Here is a 24,327-nt window from a genome sequence, read left to right on the forward strand (position 1 = left end):
CACCCTGCTCTCACACCCTCACCATCACCCTGCTCTCACAACCTCACCCTACTCACACCCTCACAATCACCCTGCTCTCACATCCTCACCATCAACCTGCTCTCACACCCTCACCCTGCTCTCACACCCTGATTCTGCTCTCACACCCTGATTCTGCTCTCGCACCCCCACCCTGCTCTCACAGCGACACCCTGCTCACACCCTCACCCTGCTCACACCCTCACCATCACCCTGCTCTCACATCCTCACCCTGCTCACACCCTCACAATCACCCTGCTCTCACATCCTCACCCTGCTCACACCCTCACAATCACCCTGCTCTCACACCCTCACCCTGCTCACACTCTCACCATCACCCTGCTCTCACACCCTCACCATCACCATGCTCTCACACCCTCACCCTGCTCTCACATCCTCACCCTGCTCTCACATCCTCACCATCACCCTGCTCTCACACCCTCACCCTGCTCTCACACCGATTCTGCTCTCGCACACTCACCCTGCTCACACCGATTCTGCTCTCGCACCCCCACCCTGCTCTCGCAGCGACACCCTGCTCACACCCTCACCCTGCTCTCACACCCTCATCCTGCTCACACCCTCACCATCACTCTGCTCTCACACCCTCACCCTACTCACACCCTCACAATCACCCTGCTCTCACATCCTCACCCTGCTCACACCCTCACCATCAACCTGTTCTCACACCCTCACCCTGCTCACACCCTCACCATCACCCTGCTCTCACACCCTCACCCTGCTCACACCCTCACCAATACCCTGCTCTCACACCCTCACCATCACACTGCTCTCACACCCTCACCATCACCCTGCTCTCACACCCCCACCCTGGTCTCACATCCTCACCCTGCTCTCACCCTCACCATCAACCTGCTCTCACACCCTCACCCTGCTCTCACCCTCACCATCAACCTGCTCTCACACCCTCACCCTGCTCACACCCTCACCATCAACCTGCTCTCATACCCTCACCCTGCTCACACCCTCACCATCACCTTGCTCTCACACCCTCACCATCACCCTGCTCTCACATCCTCACCCTGCTCACACCCTCACCATCACCCTGCTCTCACACCCTCACCCTGCTCACACCCTCACCGTGCTCTCGCACCGATTCTGCTCTCACACCCTCACCCTGCTCTCACACCCTGATTCTGCTCTCACACCCTGATTCTGCTCTCGCACCCCCACCCTGCTCTCACAGCGACACCCTGCTCACACCCTCACCCTGCTCACACCCTCACCATCACCCTGCTCTCACATCCTCACCCTGCTCACACCCTCACAATCACCCTGCTCTCACACCCTCACCCTGCTCACACTCTCACCATCACCCTGCTCTCACACCCTCACCATCACCCTGCTCTCACACCCTCACCCTGCTCTCACATCCTCACCCTGCTCTCACATCCTCACCATCACCCTGCTCTCACACCCTCATCCTCACCCTGCTCTCACACCGATTCTGCTCTCGCACACTCACCCTGCTCACACCGATTCTGCTCTCGCACCCCCACCCTGCTCTCGCAGCGACACCCTGCTCACACCCTCACCCTGCTCTCACACCCTCATCCTGCTCACACCCTCACCATCACTCTGCTCTCACACCCTCACCCTACTCACACCCTCACAATCACCCTGCTCTCACATCCTCACCCTGCTCACACCCTCACCATCAACCTGTTCTCACACCCTCACCCTGCTCACACCCTCACCATCACCCTGCTCACACCCTCACCAATACCCTGCTCTCACACCCTCACCATCACACTGCTCTCACACCCTCACCATCACCCTGCTCTCACACCCCCACCCTGGTCTCACATCCTCACCCTGCTCTCACCCTCACCATCAACCTGCTCTCACACCCTCACCCTGCTCTCACCCTCACCATCAACCTGCTCTCACACCCTCACCCTGCTCACACCCTCACCATCAACCTGCTCTCACACCCTCACCCTGCTCACACCCTCACCATCACCTTGCTCTCACACCCTCACCATCACCCTGCTCTCACATCCTCACCCTGCTCACACCCTCACCATCACCCTGCTCTCACACCCTCACCCTGCTCACACCCTCACCCTGCTCTCGCACCGATTCTGCTCTCACACCCCCACCCTGCTCTCACACCCTGATTCTGCTCTCACACCCTGATTCTGCTCTCGCACCCCCACCCTGCTCTCACAGCGACACCCTGCTCACACCCTCACAATCACCCTGCTCTCACATCCTCACCATCAACCTGCTCTCACACCCTCACCCTGCTCACACCCTCACCATCAACCTGCTCTCACACCCTCACCCTGCTCTCACACCCTGATTCTGCTCTCACACCCTGATTCTGCTCTCGCACCCCCACCCTGCTCTCACAGCGACACCCTGCTCACACCCTCACCCTGCTCACACCCTCACCATCACCCTGCTCTCACATCCTCACCCTGCTCACACCCTCACAATCACCCTGCTCTCACATCCTCACCCTGCTCACACCCTCACCATCACCCTGCTCTCACACCCTCACCCTCACCCTGCTGACACCCTCACCATCACCCTGCTCTCAAATCCTCACCCTGCTCACACCCTCCCCATCACCCTGCTCTCACACTCACCCTGCTCACATCCTCACCATCACCCTGCTGTCACACCCTCACCATGCTCACACTCTCACCCTGCTGTCACACCCTCACCATCACCCTGCTCTCACATCCTCACCCTGCTCACACCCTCCCCATCACCCTGCTCTCACACACTCACCCGGCTCACACCCTCACGATGCTCACACCCTCACCATCACACTGTTCACCCACAGCGATGCCCATCTCTGACAAACTGCCCCCCCCCCTTAAGGGGACCCTGCCTATTTTGTCAGTCCCGGGCCCCATAATTTCTGATGGCAGCCCTGCTGGAGGGCAAATCTCTTTTTTTCTGTGTTCAGTGTAAACCCCGCCCTTTACAAGCACCTGTGCTATGTCATTAAGCTGATATGAGCGACCACCATACTTTTTGTTTGCAAGCCCACTAGAAGGCTACAAGGTAAAGGCTAGTTAATGAGGTGGGTAGTGCACAGGAGGACAGAGCTTTTAGAGGAATACTAAAGCAAAAAAAAACTAAACTAAACATGAAACTGCACATTTGTAGAGGTTGCAGACCTTGTCCTGTAAATCACAGCCTTTGTATTATGCACTTAAGTTCTCCATAGCTCCCCACTCAGTCAAAGTCCCCCGTCCCTGTATTGTACTGCATTGCAGGTTAATATTTGTACTACGTTTACAAAGATCTGCAGGTTTCTTTTTTTATTTATTATACATGCAGCGTTCTCATTTTGTTGTTTAATGTGAACAGAATCATGGTTTTTACACGAAGGAGCAAACAAATTCTGGAGTTGATATTTCTATTACTGCGTCATAATGTTTCCAGTGAGTAGGAAATGGTGTGGTGTTATCACTGTCATTAAAGCGGAGATGTACTAAGCTGTGGAGAGCGATGAAGTACCAACCAATGAGCTCCTGTCTGCCATTCTTCAAACACAGCCTGTACTACTAATAATTGCGGACTACCACGAATATTATCTATCCATATCATAGGGGATATTTTGATTTTTAATGAAAATATCCCCGCTATGTACAAATGGGAACCGCTGTTCCTGTGAATTATATCACTAGCAAATTGTATAAGTCTTTCACAGAAGTGAAAGACTTCTCCTGCTAAAGCTGACACTGCGTATACGCACAGCGTCAGCTTCCGGAGCCGACCAGGGGCTGCGAGAGAGAGATCGAAAGAACTCTCTCCTGCACCTGGAGCCACCATAGGCTTAAAACAGTTTACACCATCTGAAGATAGTGTAAACTACTGGGGCCAAACTCCGAAAAGCTTTGCCTTTTGGAGTTTAGTACATAGGGGTCAGATCATAGTCCCCATTGATAATAATGGGGATTGTGACCTGAAGTGCCAATTAGCACTGCCAGAGACTTCTGTGAAATCTCCTGTATAGTGGCATTAGTACATAGGAACAATACATAAAATTTTTTAGAATAATTTATGTAACAAAGAGCTTGATACATAGGCCCCTTAAATCTTTTATATTGCAAGTTATCAATGTTTAATCAACTATAATGCCACCATGAAATGTAAATGAACATTTGTATACAGAAAATACATGTTTATTATATATTTTCACATATTTCATTAAAATTATACAAAAACGTATACACCAATATATTTATGCATTTCGTATTGTGTGAACAAAATGCATCATAAGATTTTTGCTGTCAATGGATAGGATTCTAATATCACATGTAAATAATTGTGTCTTCTTAATAGTAGAAACACCCAAATGCAGCAACAACACAGAAAAGATATTCCTAAAAATAAAGAAAAAAATAAAAAGTTATATGGGGCAAGAAAAATACATCTATACTAAAGTTCATTTAGAGGATGTAGAAGCTGCACTGTACAACACACGTGTACTGCTGTGTCTATATTACATATCTAGGATACCAAGGATGTCCAGTTATAGATATTTCACCACCTACTATACACTGACTGCACCACCACATTACACATAGGTGGTGTTTACTCCACTGGGAAAGGGTCAGCTTCAGAAAATAAATATCTTGGACACTGGGTAACCCATTATTGAACAATCTAATCTATCTGTATTTTCTATCTTTTTTTTTTAAAATTTTGTTATTACTGAGCTAAATGATTTACATGATAACTTGGTGTTAAACACGATTAGGTGCATGTGCCATTCTCTCTGGTCCACTTGCTTAAATAAGTGGATCAGCAATAATGCCCTGGTTTTAGTATAAGTCTATATGATTATTCAGTATATATGGGATGTTCATACAACACAATAGTGTAATTAAAAGAGACTCTCTATGGCAGGGGTTCCAAACCACGGTCCTCAAGGCACACTAACAGTCCAGGTGTTAAGGATAGCCATACTTGAGCACAGGTGACTTAATTAGTACCTCAGTTATTTTGATTTAACCATCTGTGCTTAGGCATGGATATCACTACAACCAGGACTGTTGGTGTGCCTTGAGGACAGAGGTTGGGAATCACTGCTCTATGGTAACAGCGATAAAAGCATTGTTAGTGAACTGGATGAATATGATTGTCTACGCAATAAAACAGTTCAGAGGTTCTTAAACTCGGTCCTCAGGACCCCACATAGGTCACGTTTTCCAGGTCTCCCAGCAGGTACACAAGTGTATTCATTACTCACTGACACATTTTAAAAGATCTACAGGTGGAGATTATCTCACTTTTGATTCTGTGAGGAGACCTGGAAAACATGCACTGTTTGGGGTCCTGAGGACAGAGTTTGAGAACCTGTGAAATAGTTGGTAAGCTGAATTCCTTTGCCACAATTTCATGCTTAAAGACTAATAATATGTGTGCAATTTCTAAAAAGCAGCTAAGTGCATGCGTAGTGTCAGCCCCTTTACAACGTGTGTACATAAGCATGACCAGGGCACTGTTTTACTATTATTTATATACACTCCTGGGGTGCCATCTTCCTCTAATAATTCCACTAACTGGAAAGCATAGTGGCATATTGGTTAGCAATGCTGCCTCACTCTCCTGGGGTCATGGTTTCGGTTGTGACCAGGGCCTTACATGTTTTATCATTATCATTTTATCATTAGATGACCCAAGCTGACAATAGGAATACATGGGTGTCATTATTTCAGATTCACTGGATTATGCAGACTTCTTACTACTGTACAGTAGCTGCCACTTACTGCTCATCTGTGTCAGTTATAGACTGGGAGTGTGGCACTGTGATGTCATGACGCATCACCACGCTCCCGGCTAGAAGCTTCACAGTACTACCTTCCCTTTCCCTTCTTGCTACACACTATGCAAACAGCAGGGGCAGAAGCAGGGGTGCATCTAGAGAGCTTCCACCAGGACTGGTTGAGTTGTTACGACAAAATTATTGAAACTATTGTATAAAATGACCTGCAGGCTGTGTGTATAAGGTGCATATAAAATAAATGCATTCTGTGTTTAGATTTGGGTCCCATTCCCAAGATCTCATTATAGTGTGCAAATATTCCAAAATAAGGAATATTCCATTATCCAAAATACTCCTGGTCCCAAGCATTTTGGATATGGGAGACTCAACCTGTACTAGAATTCAAGTGGTACCCTAATAGACTTTATATAATTTTGCTTGACAATATTAAATTTCAATGTGTTGTTTTACTAATTACTTAAAAGTTCTTTTTCTCTATGCCTATGCAGAAAATGTTACATGTTGGTGCTTTGTAAATTATAACAAGTTAGAAAATACGCCATCACCAACTAGAGACTGGAAGCGATGATCAGATAGAGAGCCCTTTCATAAATGCATGTATTTTTTATTTTTTTTTAACTATGTGCATTGTAAGTTATAAGCATTAGTTTGAACAAGAACCATATCTGTATATGACAAATGCTTGTTTGATAATCACATATAATATAGTATAACATGGATGTTTGAACTTGCATCCTTGTGAAAGTAAGAGCCCTTCCATACAGTACATCCATAAAAATGTATATTTAGCCTAAATTCTAATTTAGAAATACACATTTTGAACCGGAATCATAGGCGGTGATTTCATTATTTTGGAAGCCCACCGGTGTTTATAGCCACCTGAAGGAGCTATTCAGTTGTTTCACCGTTCGGGTTCCCACTAATATTTACCATACCTAAAAACACCTAGTTTAGCCGTACAAAGAGGCTAAACCCTTATAAAGAAGTGGTAAGGGCGCCCAAACCATCGTTATGGCACCCAAACCAATGGACTTTGCACACACTTCTTGCACCTCAGGAGACTGCAAGAAGAAATGTGTCCCCCCCCCCCCCGTGGCTTTAGGTGTCTGAACAGAGCAACAATTGAATTGCTCCATCGGGCGCCCAATCATATCGACGCCCAGCGGGTATGTCCAAAACAATTGAATTCCCCCAAGAATGTTAACGTATTAATGTGCAGGTTTAAAGTGACATCTGCATTTTATTAATCTGGAATAGCAATGGCCAAAATCCCGCTTTTAAAGATTAACATTACCCTAAATGTTTTTCACAGACAAGTTTAAACAGTCACAGAAACTCATTCTATTTCAGGAACACCACTATAAATTTTCTTAATAAGTAACTATAACCGGAGTGATGTAATGCAGGTTGAGTCTCCCATATCCAAATATTCCAAAATACGGAATATTCCGAAATACGGAATTTATTTTTGGAATGATTGAGATAATGAAACCTTTCATTTTTGATGGTTCAATGTACACAAACTTTGTCTAAAGGCACAAATTATTACAAATAATTATAAAATTACCTTCAGGCTCTGTGTATAAGGTGTATATGAAACATAACTGAATTTTATGTATGTACACAAACTTTGTTTGAGCCACAAAATTATTGAAAATATTGTATAAAAGTAATTGCCGGCTGTGTGTATAAGGTGTATATAACACATAAATGCATTCTGTGTGTACATTTGGGTCCCATTCCCAAGATATTTCATTATGATATGCAAATATTTCAAAATACGGAATATTCCGTTATCCAAAATACCCCAGGTCCCAAGCATTTTGGATATCGGAGAATCAACCTGTATTGTGTTTCCCATGTAGGAGACCATTTTTTTGTCCTAGAAGTCTATGAACTTCTAAATCCACAATAGTAAAAGTATATTATTTTCATTATTTTTGTAGATTTTTCTCCACGTCTGCAGCAGTAGAATTAATGTCATTATGTAGCTACAGCATATTGAATCTATTTTGCTAAGGTTGTGAGATAAGTTATGAAATATAGATCTTACATTCATGAAAACAGCTTCAGCATAGTTATCAGTATCAGCATCCCAGAAGCATCTGGCAGCCATTCTGCAGGTAGAGAATAAATAGGTTAAGCAAATGTTTTTAAAGATACCAAATGTCAAATGTGGTAGGATGATGTACCGTACAGGGCCCCATCGTTACTTTTTGCGGATTACAGGTCTGTTCTTTGACTCCCAACAGGCATCTATGGGCCTAATTCAGCAATGATCGCAACTGTGATTACGCAAGCAATCGGTCGATTGTTGCATTCTGCGCGAACAAGCCACTGCAATCGCAGCGACTGCACAGACCCATTGCAGTGTGAATGACAGGAAGTACCGTTTGGGGAGGTGGTCAGCGAAACGCAGGCGTGCCAGGGTGTTTTGAACACTGTTGCAGGAGTGTGCATAAATTAGCCACTACGATGCCATATGCAGCTCGAGTACTCGAGTGCGTGCGATGAGGTTAGCATTTCCTGAATAAGGTCAGAGCTTGTGCAAGTGTGTGTAAGGCTGCGATTGTACTAGATGGTACCGATTGTTTTGCAGTCTTGCTAAACATTACGGATAGTCTATGTAGATCGCAATGCCACATGGGGCAAAATTTACCAAGAGTTGATTTTGGTCGATTTGGTGTTTTTCTGCAAAATCCCGTTGATTTTGCCAATCGGAAATTTGCTGAAGGCAAACCCGCAGGGAATTCTTATGAAAGACATGACTTTACCAACGGACTAAACACTGAATACTTTTAAGTAACCGGAATACAGACCCTGGATTTACTAAGCATCGTCTCAATCAACCCGACAGAAACCGCAGAAATATCACAGCTGAATAGTCAAGAAAAAAAAATAAAAAATAGACCTGGCTGTGAGGGACAAATGGCTGTTAATGTATACACTGTATTCCTTAGAAGTGTTGCATGTATATTGGATCACTGTGGTTGTAATGTATATTGGGTTATTTTTTTCAAGATTGACATGTGGGTCTTTGTATCTCAAGCAGTCTCAGATGCCACTGAAATAATTGGTCAAGATGTTCTCCATCCTTACCACCCCCCTCTCTGTTATTAGCTTGACAGAAAATATTTAACTGAAGTCCCTGTGATATTTTTTTCACCAAGTGGCCAAGTAGACTACCTGGCTTCAACACCCCAGAGGGTATAGCCACACATGACCACAGTAGCAGTGTCTCACTCCTGTTAAAACAAAACCCTACAACACCAATGAGATCAGTCTAGACTGGGTGAGCCGACTCTACCAAGAAAAGGGGGGAAGGGGATCTATGAAAGGAGTACCCGGCAATTCAGAGGTGTTCCAATGTTGTCTTGACAAAGCTTGTGCACACATCAGCAATGGTTCAGATGACTTCGCCATTCTGCTCAGGATTACAATTACCAGTCTGAAGAAATCTAAGTAGCACTGAGGTGAGACCCTCACAGTCTGGGTACCGAACAGATGATCCCGGACTCCTGCCAAGCTGCAGAGAGCTTGTGGCTGGGAACTCTTCAAGGTCTCGATTTAGGTCATTGCACTTGTTACTCCGTTAACCCATTGAACTAATATAATCATCAGTCTGGTAAAGGTCTAAAATTATTTAAGAACAGTGATTTTCTTGCTAGCGGTGAATGTTAAGTACACTTTGTACAGGTATTGACATAACGGGATGTAGTAAGCATCCCGGCGTGCGGGATGCTGACGGTCTAAATACCAGGGCTGGAATCCCGACAGCCTCGGGATCCCGACTCCAGTATCCCGACCGCCGCCATCCAGAAGGTAAGTATCGGGGGTTAGGTTTAGGGACTAGGGAGAGGGTTAAGCACTAAGGGGGGAGAGGGATAGGTTTAGGGTGTGGGGAGATTAGGTTTAGGCACTGGGGAGGGAGGGTTAGGGTAGGGGTTAGGGGTAGTATACTTACCTAAGGGTGTCGGGATGCTAATTGTCGGCATCCTGACTGCCGGGTACCCATACCCAACTCGACATAACACCCGATTATGGGAGACTTACCTGGCTTCCTTGCTTGTTTATCCTATATAGTATTGTTGGTTTATATTCTATTTTGTTGGGTATAATAAAGATAGCGTTGTAACTTTCCTATGCCTCTTTGCCTTAGTGTCTAGTAACTTTCTTACATACTGAAATAACCCTGTGAGTTCTGACATCACCACATCATTTTAAACTAGAATGAGGGTAAACTGGAGGACTGACCTGCATCTTAATGAGTTCATATAGCTTTTACAATAGACACAGAAATAAGTTGTCATTGTCATCAGTATAACACATGTAGACTGATACACAACAATATTTCAATGTAGATTATTTTTAAAACTAAATTAATTAAATCTTAATTGTGTAAATGATAGCTATTCCGAGTCTGCATTGATCTTAGTGCTTGGCATTTTTTTTAATAGATAAAACAAAAAGTATTTTATCTCCCAACAACCCTCAGCCATACTGTAGGTACTGAGTCTCACTGGTTACATGTTTTGTTTTTCACATCCTTATCAGAAGAAGCATTTCTTTTTATTCAGCAAGGAAAATAATCCTAGAATGACTCTGGCAAAATGTAGCCCATGATAACTGACGTACAATAACGATTAATTTTTTGTTACTAAGTACTACAATTTTCCGACACTAAACATATAGACACTACTTACTTCACTCCTTCCCCTCTCTGTTCACCAATCACAACTTGCACCACAATTTTATATCTATCGAAACCCAATTCTGTGAGCAAAAGAAAAAGAAATTATGTCATAATATACAACTAAGCATCATATATTCAAACATTCATAATTTTAACATAAACTATGACCAAATACTGAAAAAGAAAGATTATTATATATTGTATATTTATGGGTAAGTACACTACATGCTGCTTTTTCTTTACCTTTAAGTTGATCTTTTATAGTTTCTGACAAAAAACGGGACAATTGTGGAATCTCTTCAGGTATATACTGTTTGCTTTTGAGTTCTTTCTTCAGCACAGACTGGATGCAATCCTTTACTATTGCAGTTCTAAATCTAATAAAAAAAGAATTCTAGTATAATAAAGTGACAATAAAACATTAAACCCAACCTCTTATTAAGAATTTTAGGGGACAATTCAAATGTTTGAGCCTGTGTCTGTCAGTGTCAGGAGCCCCACAGAGCAATTCAATTGTTGCTCCGTTCGGTCTCAAACAGCTGCCGGCAAGGGCGCCGAGAGGGGGGGGGGGGGAGCGGGTACAGATTACCCGGGCCCGGGCTTCCAGAGGGGCCCGGCGGGGGCCCGGGTCCGACCCCCCCTCCCTCACAGCAGCCCAGCACACAGCGTGTGCTTAGCTGCAGTTGGAGACAGCCGCAGCAGTCTCCTATGCCTGTGCGGGGGAGCAATCACACTGATTGTGCCCCCCCCTGGCTTTGCGCCGGGCTGAGGGGGCTCAGAGCGCCCCCCTCCCCTGCAAATCTTATTTCTTTTTTTGGCAAGGGGGCGTGGCCACACCACCCGAGATTAGGCCACACCCCCTATTACCAGGGCCCGCCTTGGTTCTTGGCGGCCCTGGCTGCCGGTGTCGGCATTTCTGTTCGAGGCCTCCTGAGAAGGCAAGCAGAAAAATGTAAATGTTTTTTGTTAGCCTTGTTTATAGCCTTGTTTATAAATTCATTTAATCATCATACCTAGAGGACATTGGATTTTACATTTAGAAATGTACTTCAAGAAATGCAGAAGTGGCACTGGAAAATGTGCAGCATTTTAAGTATATAACAAGGGAATCCATATGAATTACGTCCGGCGGTTCAAATCCCGACAGCGGCTGCCCGACATGGGTGAAAATCCCAATTGTTCCCAGGTAAGTATTTACTAACTTAACCTCCCCCTCCCTAACCATCCTTAGGGGAGCCTAACCATAACCTTCCCCCCAGTGCCTAAACCTAACCCCCCCTTCCCCGCCGCGTAAACTTAAGTCCCCTGGAGGGGTGCCTAACCCTAACCCTCCCTTCCCCTAGCCAAACCCTTATGTCCCGGGGGGGTGCCTAACCCTAAATCCTCCCCGGGAGCCCTAAACCTAACCCTCCCTCTCCGCGGCTATCCGCAGCGGCGCCCGGCATCACTTCGATCGGGATGCTGGGCGCCCGGTCTCCCGGCGTCGGTAAAATGACAGGCGTCTAGATTTAGAAGCTTGTCATTTAACCCTCGCTGGGATAAAGCAGTCGGGAAGCCAGCCATCGGGATTACGTCTGCCGGCTTCCCGACTGCATACCATAACAAGACTTGATCTCTGCCAGCTCAGTGTTGTGACAAAGGTCTATCCTTTTAAGTAATGTCAATGTGTCCTTCCATACAAACCTTAATATAAACCCTCTCCATCTCCCATTTTGTACTGCCCTGCAAAACTGGGCATACTGGTATGCTTATACTGCACTTTACAAGTAATGCCCAACTCCTTCCACCTTATGCACTATAGGGTAAAGGAGGCACAAATCAAGGATTTTGCACTGCATCTCAGGTATTTATCCTATTAACTGTTCCTCCTCCATTATATTCATTTTTACATCATTTTGACCTAAAGTATGTCACCAGATTACACTTTTATATTTAGTTTCAGTACAAGTCTCCTGCAGTGCACACACATCATATATTGAGTGAGATTTATCAAACCTCCTAAACCACATGTTCTCAAACTCTATCCTCAGGACCCCAAACAGTGCATGTTTTCCAGGTCTCCTTGCAGAATCACAAAGCTCCACCTGTGGATCTTTTAAAATGTGTCAGTGTGTAATGAATACACCTGTGCACCTGCTGGGTGACCTGGAAAATGTGAACCTCAGGACCCCGAGTTTGAGAACCACTGTCCTAAACAGTGGAGAAAAGGACAGATTGCCCATAACAACCAATCAGCTTTTTGCTTACATTTATTAAATAGATTCTATAAATGCATTCTATAACACTGACTGGCTTCTATGTGTAAGTCTCCACTCTATACATCTCCCCACTGTCTCTCAAATGCTGGGTCTGTACACAGAGCCGTAACTAGACTTTTTGGTGCCCTGTGCCAGAAAGAGCATTGGCGCCCCCCTCATTTTTGAAAGGGACATAATGCACCCAAAAAAGGGTAATGGCCTCATGGGGAAGGGCCTGGGAAGAGATAGGGGAGGCCAGGAGATGCTGGGGATGAAATAAGAGGAAGCTACAGGTGAGAATGATAATAAACAGAAATTTGACAGGCCCAAACAGCGCCCCCTGATCTCCGGTGCCCTGTGCGATGGCACCGGCAGCACTACCCTAACTACGGCCCTGTCTGTACATAGGCATGAATGAATGACCAGCTATACTTAAAGGGCTTCATGTTTTAGATTTTTTTTCCCATTTAACCATTTACATGGTACAAACAGATGTGAAGATTGTTTTCCTGATCTAGAAAATGTAGGGGATGCAGAGGCCGAGTAGTTCATTCTGTAATCCATCATCCTGCAGGTGATAAGGGAAAGTCTTGTGTTTGGGATCGTTTGTAAATTGTTGCTACACGCCCAGCACCCGCAACACACATGCCCCCTGTCTAGCATTATGCACTTGGAACAAAAACAAAATAAATCCTACTATGTCCTCCACATAAGCTGAGATGTACATGACACGCAGCAGCCATAGCGGGTAACTTGCTGACACACACAGGCTGGCACTTACTTGTGCTGGAAGTTAGGCCGGATAATGTATGAGTTATTATCTCCGCTCTCCCCCATGGTTGGGCTGCTGGGAATAACAACACAACGTAAGAACCCCACTGGCGTGCCCGTCACCATGGCAACCACCGGGGCCATCCATCACTTCCGGTCTGTAAGACACTTCCGATGCCGGCATGGAATGATTTGTTATGTCAGTCTTGTGACATATCCGGCCATGGGCGGGGCAGCAGCTACCGCCGTGTTACAGCAGGTGATGGCTGCAGTCATTGTTGTCGCTGATCTGCTGGACCGCTCATACACGTTACGGCCCTGCACTGTAATTTTGGGCACTAGTGTCTCGTTTAGATCGCATTGCAAATGCAATTATCGATAGATGGGCCCCTAAATACGAAAGGGGTGTTAGATCTCATGTATGTGCAAATGTAGGTCAGAAGTATTCTAGTGGCCGCTACAAGGCTATACTCCAGTACGCAGCTATAGGTTAAGCTGGGTACAAACTAGATGATGTGTGTAATCAGCGACGGTAGATGCGACTGGACGATATATAGGGCGGTCCGTATGCCCAGGATGATCTGTTGTATGACCGCCCAATATATTGTTCCCCCGCCTCATCCTGAGCCATGGTGTTGGATGCCAGATGTTTAGATTGTTCTGCACTGCTGGCAGATCTGAAGATGCAATGAACGATGCGCGGGAGTGTGCTATAGTGTGTACACACTGGATGTTGTGAACGACTTGTTCCAATTTGTCCCAAAACGACAAATCGTCCAGTATATTGTATAGTGTGTACCCAGCTTTAGAGCTATGTAACATGCAGGATACCCACTGATATGTACATGCTCAGGGTGCCGCCTGTCGGTGGCCAAAGTGAGGTGCCAGATTCTAAGCAAACCTTTCCAACCTAATGTCAGTATGTGGGAATATTTATAATATTTGGTTGATATCTGCAAGTATGTCATCACAATTCAGGCCCATGCCAGACTTTGCAAACTCCATTAGATATCTTGGGGCAAATGAATTAGCCACGAGGTTCTGCAATAGATATACCCGTTATGTTCTTGTAAAAATAACAGTAATGTTAAAATCCCTCATTTTTGCTCTTACTGTACCTCACAAAATGAAACTAATTTAGCCTATTTTATTCTGGAAACAACGTGACAGCATATTGTAACTAGGGTTGGGAATTGAAGATTAATGTATTGGAATTATTGATGTCTGGGGTTTGAGATTACACTTTATATTTGAAGAGGCGAATGGATGAAGGTGTTATGTTACTTTTAAAATAATCAGATATTTACAGTTAAAGATTAATTATTAGAACTTAAGAATAGGACATAGCACTTTTAGCCACAAAATATATCTGTAAATAGACTACCAGCATTGAAAATCACATTGTGTATTTGTTCTTTCACATTGTTACTATGATCCCTATTATAATAACACCTTCATCCATTAAAAAAAATGAATTTATAAGAAAATTGTTAAATACCACCTTCATTCACTCGCCTCTTCATGTATATAGAGATGACTGCAGGAAATTTGATTTAAAAAAAGCAGCCACAGGTGAAACATACCTTGGCTTCAGTGAGAGTCTCAGGGCCCCATTTATTAATGAATGTAAACATCAGCAGCATTTTTCGTTTAGTATCACTGTGATACAAACGAAAAAGTCACTGGTATTTACCAATACTTACCACCCGGCGAGGTCCAACGGATCCTCCTCATCTGCGAGGTCCTCCGCTGAGCTGCTGGCAGCCTAACGCTGCCAGCGAGAGGGGTCTTGTGTAATGCGCATGCGCGGCGGTCCGTCTTCGCATGTGCATGACACAGGGACACGGCAGTGCCTTGGGTGCTTCGCTGAAGCCGGAAAGATAGTGCTGGGTGCCCATTGTCATCAATACCATCTAAAGATGTCAAGAACGATGCTGTGACCAACAGCGGTAGTCTTTGTTAAATCCACAAAGGAAGTCATACTGTACCTCTTAGCTAGCGCTAAAGGGGTTATGCTTTGTTAATAAATGGAGCCCTCAGAAGCCGATAGACACTGTGGATGTGTATTAGCTATACAGTACAATGATGAAGGCTTAGACTAAAAGCCATTTAACAACAGTATTTAACATACACATCACAGTGCTGCCTTGAACGTATAAGGGCAGATTAAGAGAGTGACTAAATGAACCTATTACTCCTATTATAACTAGAAATCACATGTGCCCATGATATGTGTATTTTGCAGTGTTGATAGGATCATGGAATAACTGTGCAGATGTGATCAGTACAATACTAGCTTATAATAAACGTGTACTTAATAAAGTCTGCTTACATGTGTCTACCATTATGCAGCTGCCCATTGTGTGAATATGTAAGACATTATGGTCCCACTATAATTCTGAAATGAGCCTGATCAGGACTGATGTAGGAAGATTACCATCTAATTAGGTCTTGATGGATATAAATTATATCAGCAATAAAGAGAGAAAACAGTTACATTTAAAGAATGTTTTTATAAAATAATCTGATTAGTTATATTAATCTTTCTCTGCTTCCAAACCAAACTAATGGACTCAAAATCCGAGAGGCAATGCTGACTTCTATAGCTACATTGTAACAATGTAATGTATCCTTATTGGGACATTGCTACTGAGATTTGAGGACTAGTAATACAATGTGTCCCAGTACCAATGAGTGCCGTATACTATTTTGAAGCTATTGAGGCATTACTATAAAAAAACATCTTGGACATAATAAATAGAATACTGAGATCTTTTGGGAACTAGAAACCTTCTAATTTGAGAAGTAGCAATAGTACATTTTAAATGAAGTAAATGACAAAAGAATATTAAATACTAAATGGCTATTAGCCTTTATTATAAAATATTAACAGAGTTGAAAAAGCAGCGGCCACAGGTTTTATCATATATTTTAATACACACTTTTCCATATCTAATTCACATTTTCTTTATTTTAATATCACAATTCTGTTTACATGTGTATATTATTTTAAAGTATACCAATAAAAAAAATATAATTTTTTTAATATTGTTAGGGTCTTTAGTGCACCTAAACAATATACTTTCTTTATCTTGTGTTTGTATTTATGGTCGCGGTGGAGTAGTGGGTAGCACCTCATCAATATTTAAGATAGGTTTAATAACCCCAATTTGTTTGTGCCATTGTCGCTAATACCCCTTTTACACCGGAGCTGAAACCTGGGTTATTGAAGGGTTAACCCGGGCAGCTCCCTGGTGTAAAAGGGGAGAGGGTTGGATCGCCGGGTCAAGTGACCCGGCAGTCCAACCCAGGTAACTAGCAGGGTTTAACACGGGCGTAGCCCGTGAAACCCCGCTGTGAGAACAGCGCACTCCGGGTCACGATGACCTGGAGTGCGCTGCAAGCCGGCCGATTGGTCCGGCTTCAGTGGCGCTTGGAGATGACGTCCCGACTCTGGTGTTTAGACCCGACTCCGGTGTGAGCGGCGCCGACTCAGGAGTATCCCGAGTCGGCGCCGGCAAAATTCCGGGTCTGATCCGCATAGGAACCCTGTTCCAACTCCGGGTCAGACCCGGAATTTTGGTGGAAAAGGGGTATTAGTTTAGCCAGCCAGCTTGCTGCAGCCTTTGGCCATTATTGGTGAAAACAATATTGTGAGTTGGTCAAAATTTACTGAAAATGAATGTTATTGCGTTAATAATACTATAGGTCAGAGTTTCCCAAATGCGGTACTCAAGGCACCCCAACAGATCAGGTTTTAGAGATATTCATGGTTGAGCACAGGTGGTTAAATTAAATTGACTGAGGTACTAATTAAGTCACCTGTGGTCAAACTTGGTTATCCTTAAAACCTGGACTTTTAGGGTACCTTGGGACCGAGTTTGGGAACCTCTGCTATAGGGACAAAAACAGTCCAAGTTACGTTGTTTTAGCTATTTCTCCTTCATCCACTAGGGGACACTGAGAGAGTGAGGTATAGACGTGTACTAAGTGGGAGCTGGCACTTTAAATTTTGAAGTGTGACTAGCTCCTCCCCCTCTATACCCCCCTACAAGCCCAGTCTTAGTTTGTGCCCGAGGGGAGCTGGTTGTGTTATTCACATTCTCCTCAGGGTATTTAAATAGAGCGCTGCTGCGCTGAAGCTAAAGAATATCTACATGACAGGAAAAGGCAGCAGCTGCACTGCCTGTCTGCATTGATGGAGCTGCTGGGGGGACCCGCTCGCAACTGCACGCAGTTTGCCTGGGGTCCCCGACTACAGAGACAACTGTCTCCATATAGGAGGTCCCGCATGCCGCTGCTTGCAGCATTCATAGCGGTCCTCCATTAGTCAGCTGGCAGCGGAGCAGCGTTGTGAGTATGCCCTGGCTCCCCGTCTAGCGAGGTAGCCAGGTTAACAATAAGGGGCAGCATATACAGCAGCAGGCTGCTCCGATTAGCGGGGCAGACAAACAGATCACTAGCTTGGATGACTCATCCAACTAGTGCAGCAGACATAGCGCGCTTATAATTCAATTTAAGCCCCATAGCGGGGGGCGGAGCTCCTACCTCCTTGCTCCTTCCTCCCAGTGGCCTCAGCACTTCCCTCGAGGTGTGCTGGTGGCCATTACACGGAGGGACAGTCTGCTACATAAGAAAAATGCTGCTGCATGAAACTGTTAGCCTAACCTGGACTATAAGGAAACAGTGGGGCTTAGGCTGGTCTGGAGAGCATTTAAGGCAAATCTACTTACAGTGGTTACTTCCTTCTATGCCTAGCATTTTATGGCACTACTAGGAGCGCTATTAGGGCTAGTGTGCCTCTCTCCTGACTCTCTGTATCTCAGTTTCTTCTTTTGACCTTTTTCAGTACACTTTACTGTTTGTGTGGAGTCTGTATGTATCATGACTGGTAGGGGCTCTAAGGCATCCCAAAAGTTATTTACCTACAAAAAGTGTGCAGAAAAAAGTACACAGGGGCAGTCATCTAACTCCCTAATGTGTGACAATTGCAATCCTGATCAACAATCTTCTGCGATGTCAGATCCGCTGTCTTGGACGGCGTGGGTTACATCAGTTATGTCCCATCTCTATCTCTCTGCTGAGCTGGAAGCTTCTTGGAAAGAAAGAGAGGCTTCCAGGTCAGCGGCTCTAGAACCAGCATGGGCTAGATCCTTAGCTAAATCCATGGATGGGATCTCAAAAGCCATGGCTCTTTCCCATACCACAACTGGATCCTCTCCACAGGTCTCAAAAAAAGAGACTGTTGCCCTCAGTCCTCCAGTCGCAGGAGGATGATATGCCAATTTTAGAAGAAGGCGAATATGCTCCAGATTCGCCTAAAGAACCCCAAGAGGAGTCTGAGCCAGTGTCCAATGGGATAGAGGCTTTAATTTCTGCAATCCACCAGGTATTGCAGACATAGGAGGAGGACACAGGTCCTGCTCAACGGTCTTTCTTTCTAAAGAAACAAAGACAGGCTATTGCATTTCCAGTTTCAGAAGAGCTGGATTATCTTCTGATGTCAGCTTGGGAACATCCAGATAAAAAATTTCAGATGTTCCGGCGGTTATTATCCTTTTACCCTTTTCTTGCAGATAGCAGAAAATCTTGTGAGACTTCCCCTACAGTAGATCCATCGGTATCGCGGCTGTCTAAGAAGACTACGCTACCGCTTCCTGGGGCCACATCTTTGAAATACACATCAGACAGGAGATTGGAGAATACTCTCAAGTCCATTTATACAGCTGCAGGTGTGACACTGCGTCCTGTGATTGTAAGCTGCTGGACTAACAAAGCAATTGAACTTTGGGCAAAACAATTTGTTGACGGGATGACAGATCAGCTACCGGGGGAGTAGCTTATTCCGTTAGCAGAGCATATAGGTGAAGCTGCAAATTACCTTGGAGAAGCACCCAAAGACGTTTGTAATATCGCCTCCAGAACTTCAGCTCTGGCAATTCGGCACGTAGGGCGCTGTGGCTTAAACAATGGCAGGCGAATGCAGAATCAAAAAGCTGTGAAAGCACTTCCATTTATAGGAAGTGTATTATTTGGACCGGAGCTAGATAAATGGATTTCTCAAGCTACTGGGGTTAAATCCACTTATCTTCCGTCTGCGGCTCTTCCTCCTAGAAGATCTTACTCGGGACCCTCGTTTTGGTCCTTTCATTCTCCGGGATGTTCACGTGGTCGCTTCAGAGGAGGACCATCAACTTCACGCGGTTCCAGATGACGTGGCAGAGCCGCAACAATGCCTTCTCAACAGGAGGTTAAGTCCACTACCAAGTCTACTGCATGACGGGCTTCTCTCTCACCTGGGGGACCCCAGAGTGGGAGCACGTCTTCGGGACTTCAGAGAAGTATGGACGGAATCTTGCACGGACGCTTGGGTATGGCATCTCATCACAGGGATACAGGCTCGACTTTCAGTTTCAACCTCAACCTCATTTTTTTACCACAGGTTTACCAGTTTCCAACGACAGGAGTATCGTTCTACAAGAAGCAATAGACAAGCTTCTATCCACAAGAGTGGTGGTCCACGTTCCCAGAAATCAGACCGGAAAGGGTTTTAACTCCAGTCTCTTCGTGGTTCCGAAGCCTGAAGGCTCGGTCAGACCTATTCTGAACTTGAAGGATCTCAATCCATACCTAAGGATTTTCAAGTTCAAGATGGAGTCCCTTCAGTCGGTGATTGCGAGACTATAGAAAGACGAATTCATGGTATTTCTAGATATCAAGGATGTCTACCTTCACATCCCTATCTGGCCGCCTCACCAAGGCATTTCTGAGGTCGCAGTTCAGAATTCATATTTCCAGTTTCAGGCTTTACCCTTAGGCTTATCATCAGCCCCCTGTTAGGATATGCACTTCTGCCATCCATCGCCAGTGTCATCCCGGTGGCTCTGGTAGCAACTCTGCGTTCCAGGTGCGTAATCTAGCACACCGTCACCAGTGTCATCCCGGTGGCACTGGTAGCAACTCTGCGTTCCAGGTGCGCCATCTAGCACACAGTCGCCAGTGTCATCCCGGCAACATTGGTAGCAGCTTCACATTGTGCATACTTCACCTTAGACTCATCAGCCCAAAGGCTGCATCTGTCCTGGGTCCCCAGGTCACTATCAGCCCCCAATGCTGCTCCAACAGCCCAAAGGCAGCTTCACATCTTCAGTCCCTTGGCCACGACTATAAAGGCCACAATCAGCCCTCGAGGCTGCTCCAACAACCCACAGGCTGCATCACATCTCCAGCCCTCGGCCACAACTAGTCGTAGCAAATCAGCTCCAAGGCTGCATCAACAGCCTAATGGCTGCATCATATATTTAACCCTCGACCACAACTAGTAAATACATTCCAGCCCTCAAGGCTGTCATCAGTCGGCTCTACATAAACGCAGTCGATGTCCTCCTGGAATCACAACTCCCCCAGGGTATTCACAAAGGTCATGGCTGTGATGATGAGTCTCCGGAAACAAGGGATCACTATTATCCCTTACCTGGACAATCTCCTGCTGAAGGCCCATTCCAGGGACCAATTACTGCAGAACATCACAGTGACACACAGCCTTCTCATTCGTCATGGATGGATCCTGAACTTTCCCAAGTCTCATCTGCAACCGATGCAGAGACTACAGTTTCTGGGAATGATCATGGACACATTATGTCAGGTGTTCCTCCCTCAGGAAAAGGCAACTTCCATTCAGGAGATGGTGAGGATGGTCCTTCGACATTGTCAGGTATCGGTGCATGTTTGCATTCGACTCCTGGGGAAGATGGTTGTGGCATTCAAGGCCATTCCTTATGGACATCTTCACTCCAGGACGTTTCAGCTAAACCTCCTCTCACATTAGACAGGATCCCATCTTTTCCTACACCAACAGGTAAAGTTAAGTCCCAGAATTCGGATATCCCTTCTCTGGTGGTTGAACTCAGTACACCTAATGGAGGGAACAAGATTCGGAGTGTGGGACTGGACTCTTCTCACTACAGACGTGAGTCTGAGAGGCTGGGGGCGGTGATTCAAGAACATCACTTCCAAGGCCGCTGGCCATCACAGGAAGCGAGTCTGTTGATAAACATATTGTAACTAAGGCCCTCATTCAGAGCCGCTCGCTATTTGCGGTCGTTCGTTCTAAAACAAGGGGTGGCTATTCAAATGAACCGTTCACTAATTGCGGTCTGTTCACGCCTCTAAGTCTGAACGAGCGAGCAAAACTTGCGGTTTTAATTTTGAAAAATACGCCCCCTTGCCGCTCGCACCATACGTCATGTCCGCTATTTATTAGATTAATCGAGTACATCGAACAGCATATGAACTGCTCGCTATTCTTGTGGCTGGTTTTTTCAACCGCTATTTTGCGAGCAGTTCTGAGTAAAAAAAACCCAAGTGACGTGGTCAATGACGTTGCTGTATTAATTATGCACTCCCTTAAAACGCCCGTTTTGACCTTTAAGCACGCCTGTATTCGAATTCCACACCCCCGTTTTCAAGCACCTTTCCCTGTTACCACCCACATACGCCTCCTGTCTCTCAAAATAGCAGGCATTCGCTATATAGCGAACAAACGATTTTCGGCCGCACTGACTGGTTCGCGCATGCGTATTAAAATCCGTACGCATGCGCAGATGTGCGAACATCGGTCAGAACGAACGAGCGGCCGCTTACGAGCGGCTCTGAATCGGCCTAAGAGCAGTCTTCTACGCTATTCAGACAGCAGATCGCCTGTTGCGGGGCGGGGCAGTCAGGCTCCAGTCGGACAACGCCACGACAGTAGCATACATAGCAAGGCGGCACCAGAAGTCGAGCGGCTATGAAAGAAGTAAGCCAGATTCTAATCTGGGCGGAAAAGTTCACAAAGCAATTTCAGCAATCTTCATTCCAGATGTCGAAAATTGGGAGGTCTACTACCTCAGCCGGCAGGTTGTGCATCCAGGGCACTGGGCACTACATCCCCAGGTTTTTCACCAGCTGTGGGGTCTTCCGCAGGTTGACTTCATGGCATCCAGACAAAATCATCAACTTCCTCTTCTCCCTCGAATCCTACAATGCATCAAAAGGGAGAAGGCCAAGGTTTTATTGGTGGCTTCAGATTGGCCTCGCATAGCTTAGTATTCCAACATTCAACTTCTGCTGATCGACGATCCGTGGCCCCTTCCACTGAGAGAAGATCTCTTACTACAGGGTCATTTAGTCTATCCAGACTTAAAGCGGCTATGTTTGACAGTGTAGTTGTTGAAAGGCCAGGGTAATCCCTACAATGCTTAGAGCCCAGAAAGAAGTTACTTCAAAACATAACCACCATATTTGGAAGGCTTATGTTTCATGGTGTGAACGTAGAGGGTCTCCTCCTACAGAATTCAACCTAGCCAGATTTCTGCTTTTTCTGCAAGCAGGTTTCCCAGCCGGTCTGCGTTTGGGTTCTCTGAAAATTCAAATTTCAGCTCTGACGGTTTTCTTCCAAAAGAAGCTGGCCTTAATACCGGAGATGCAGACTTTTCTGCAAGGTGTGATTCGGTCACAGAAACCCTTTGTTCCTCCTACGGCTCCATGGGATTTGGATCTTGTCCTTTCCTTCTTGCAGTCTTCTCTGTTCAAACCTTTGGAGTCTGTGGAGTTAAAATACCTTTCGTGGAAGGTTATACTTCTTGCACTGGCATCAGCCAGGAGGGTGTCAGAACTGGGAGCTCTATCCTGTCATCTTCCATACTTGGTATTTCATGAGGATAGAGCAGAACTCCATACAAGAATGGATTTTCTTCCTAAGGTGGTTTCGACTTTCCACATCAACCAACCTATTGTGGTTCCGTTTCTTCCACAGGATTCACCTTCGTCAAGATCCTTGGATGTTGTTAGGGCTCTTAGGATCTATGTGGAGAGGACGGCAGCCATATGTAAAACAGACACTCTATTTGTTTTGTATGATGCTGTTCGTCCTGGTTGGCCAACTTCCAAAAATTCGCTGACCCGCTGGATTTATCTGACCATCAGACAGGCATGTATGGCCTCATCTAGGGAGCCTACGCCTTCTATTACTGCGCATTCCACTCGCTCAGTGGGTTCCTCGTGGGCGGCTGCTTGCGGGGATTCCATGGAGTTACTTTGCCGGGTAGCTACTTGGTCTGGCCAGCATACCTTTATTAGTTTTTATAGACTTGACACGTTTGCTGCCTCTGCAGTGCAGTATGGCCGGTCTGTTTTGCAGAGTTCTCAGCACTCTCCCGCCCGTGATGGGAGCTCTGGGACGTCCCCACTGTCTTGAAGCCTCCAGTGTCCCCTAGTGGATGAAGGAGAAAACAGGATTTTGGTACTTACCGATAAATCCCTTTCTCCGATTCCATAGGGGACACTGAACGCCCTCCCTGGGCTGTTCCTTCCTGTCACGCTTGTGGTCATTTTTATGTTATGACTGTTAGAGAACTGTTTGACATCTCTTGTTGTATTACTGTTATTTCAACCTTCTAAAAGGTTCTGTGTACTTTCGCCTCCTCCTCTTCCGTTTGTTTTTTCTCAGCTCTCCTTGGGCACAGTTTCCTAAGACTGGGCTTGTAGGGGGGGAATAGAGGGGGAGGAACTAGTCACACTTCAAAATTTTAAGTGCCCCGTATGGAATTGGAGAAAGGGATTTATCGGTAAGTACCAAAATCCTGTTTTTATAAATTTTTTTAAGAATCCTGATCCAAAAACAAAGAACATTCAAGGAATATTGGTTCTGACTCCATCAGCCTCCCACTCCCAGACTGCTCACAATCACTTTACTACCTCTGCCAGTTTTGCTGCATTGCGTTCTGTGAATGAAGAAACCAGAATATGGGGTCACAGGTGGAGACAGATGAGAGGGAAAAAAAACTACTCAGTCA

At 45.5% G+C, this 24,327-nt stretch overlaps 1 protein-coding gene and 1 pseudogene across 1 annotated transcript; one reads left to right on the top strand and one right to left on the bottom strand.

The window, feature by feature from the left end:
* Positions 1-4,162: 4,162 nt before the first annotated feature.
* DYNLT2B (dynein light chain Tctex-type 2B) lies at positions 4,163-13,661 on the bottom strand. The gene is made up of 5 exons (XM_088444710.1): positions 13,503-13,661; positions 10,728-10,861; positions 10,495-10,564; positions 7,845-7,908; positions 4,163-4,385 (listed from the first exon to the last, which is right to left on the bottom strand). The coding sequence occupies exons 1-5, from the start codon at positions 13,634-13,636 to the stop codon at positions 4,338-4,340; spliced, it is 450 nt and encodes a 149-aa protein (XP_088300836.1). The 5' UTR covers positions 13,637-13,661; the 3' UTR covers positions 4,163-4,337.
* Positions 13,662-18,550: 4,889 nt separating this feature from the next.
* The window catches only part of LOC148508237 (uncharacterized), a 65,319-nt pseudogene continuing 59,542 nt past the window's right edge, over positions 18,551-24,327 (top strand).

The sequence above is a fragment of the Taudactylus pleione genome, unplaced genomic scaffold (assembly GCF_031769625.1).
Source record: "Taudactylus pleione unplaced genomic scaffold, aTauple2 ptg000372l, whole genome shotgun sequence".
Classification (NCBI taxonomy): Eukaryota; Metazoa; Chordata; class Amphibia; order Anura; family Myobatrachidae; genus Taudactylus; species Taudactylus pleione.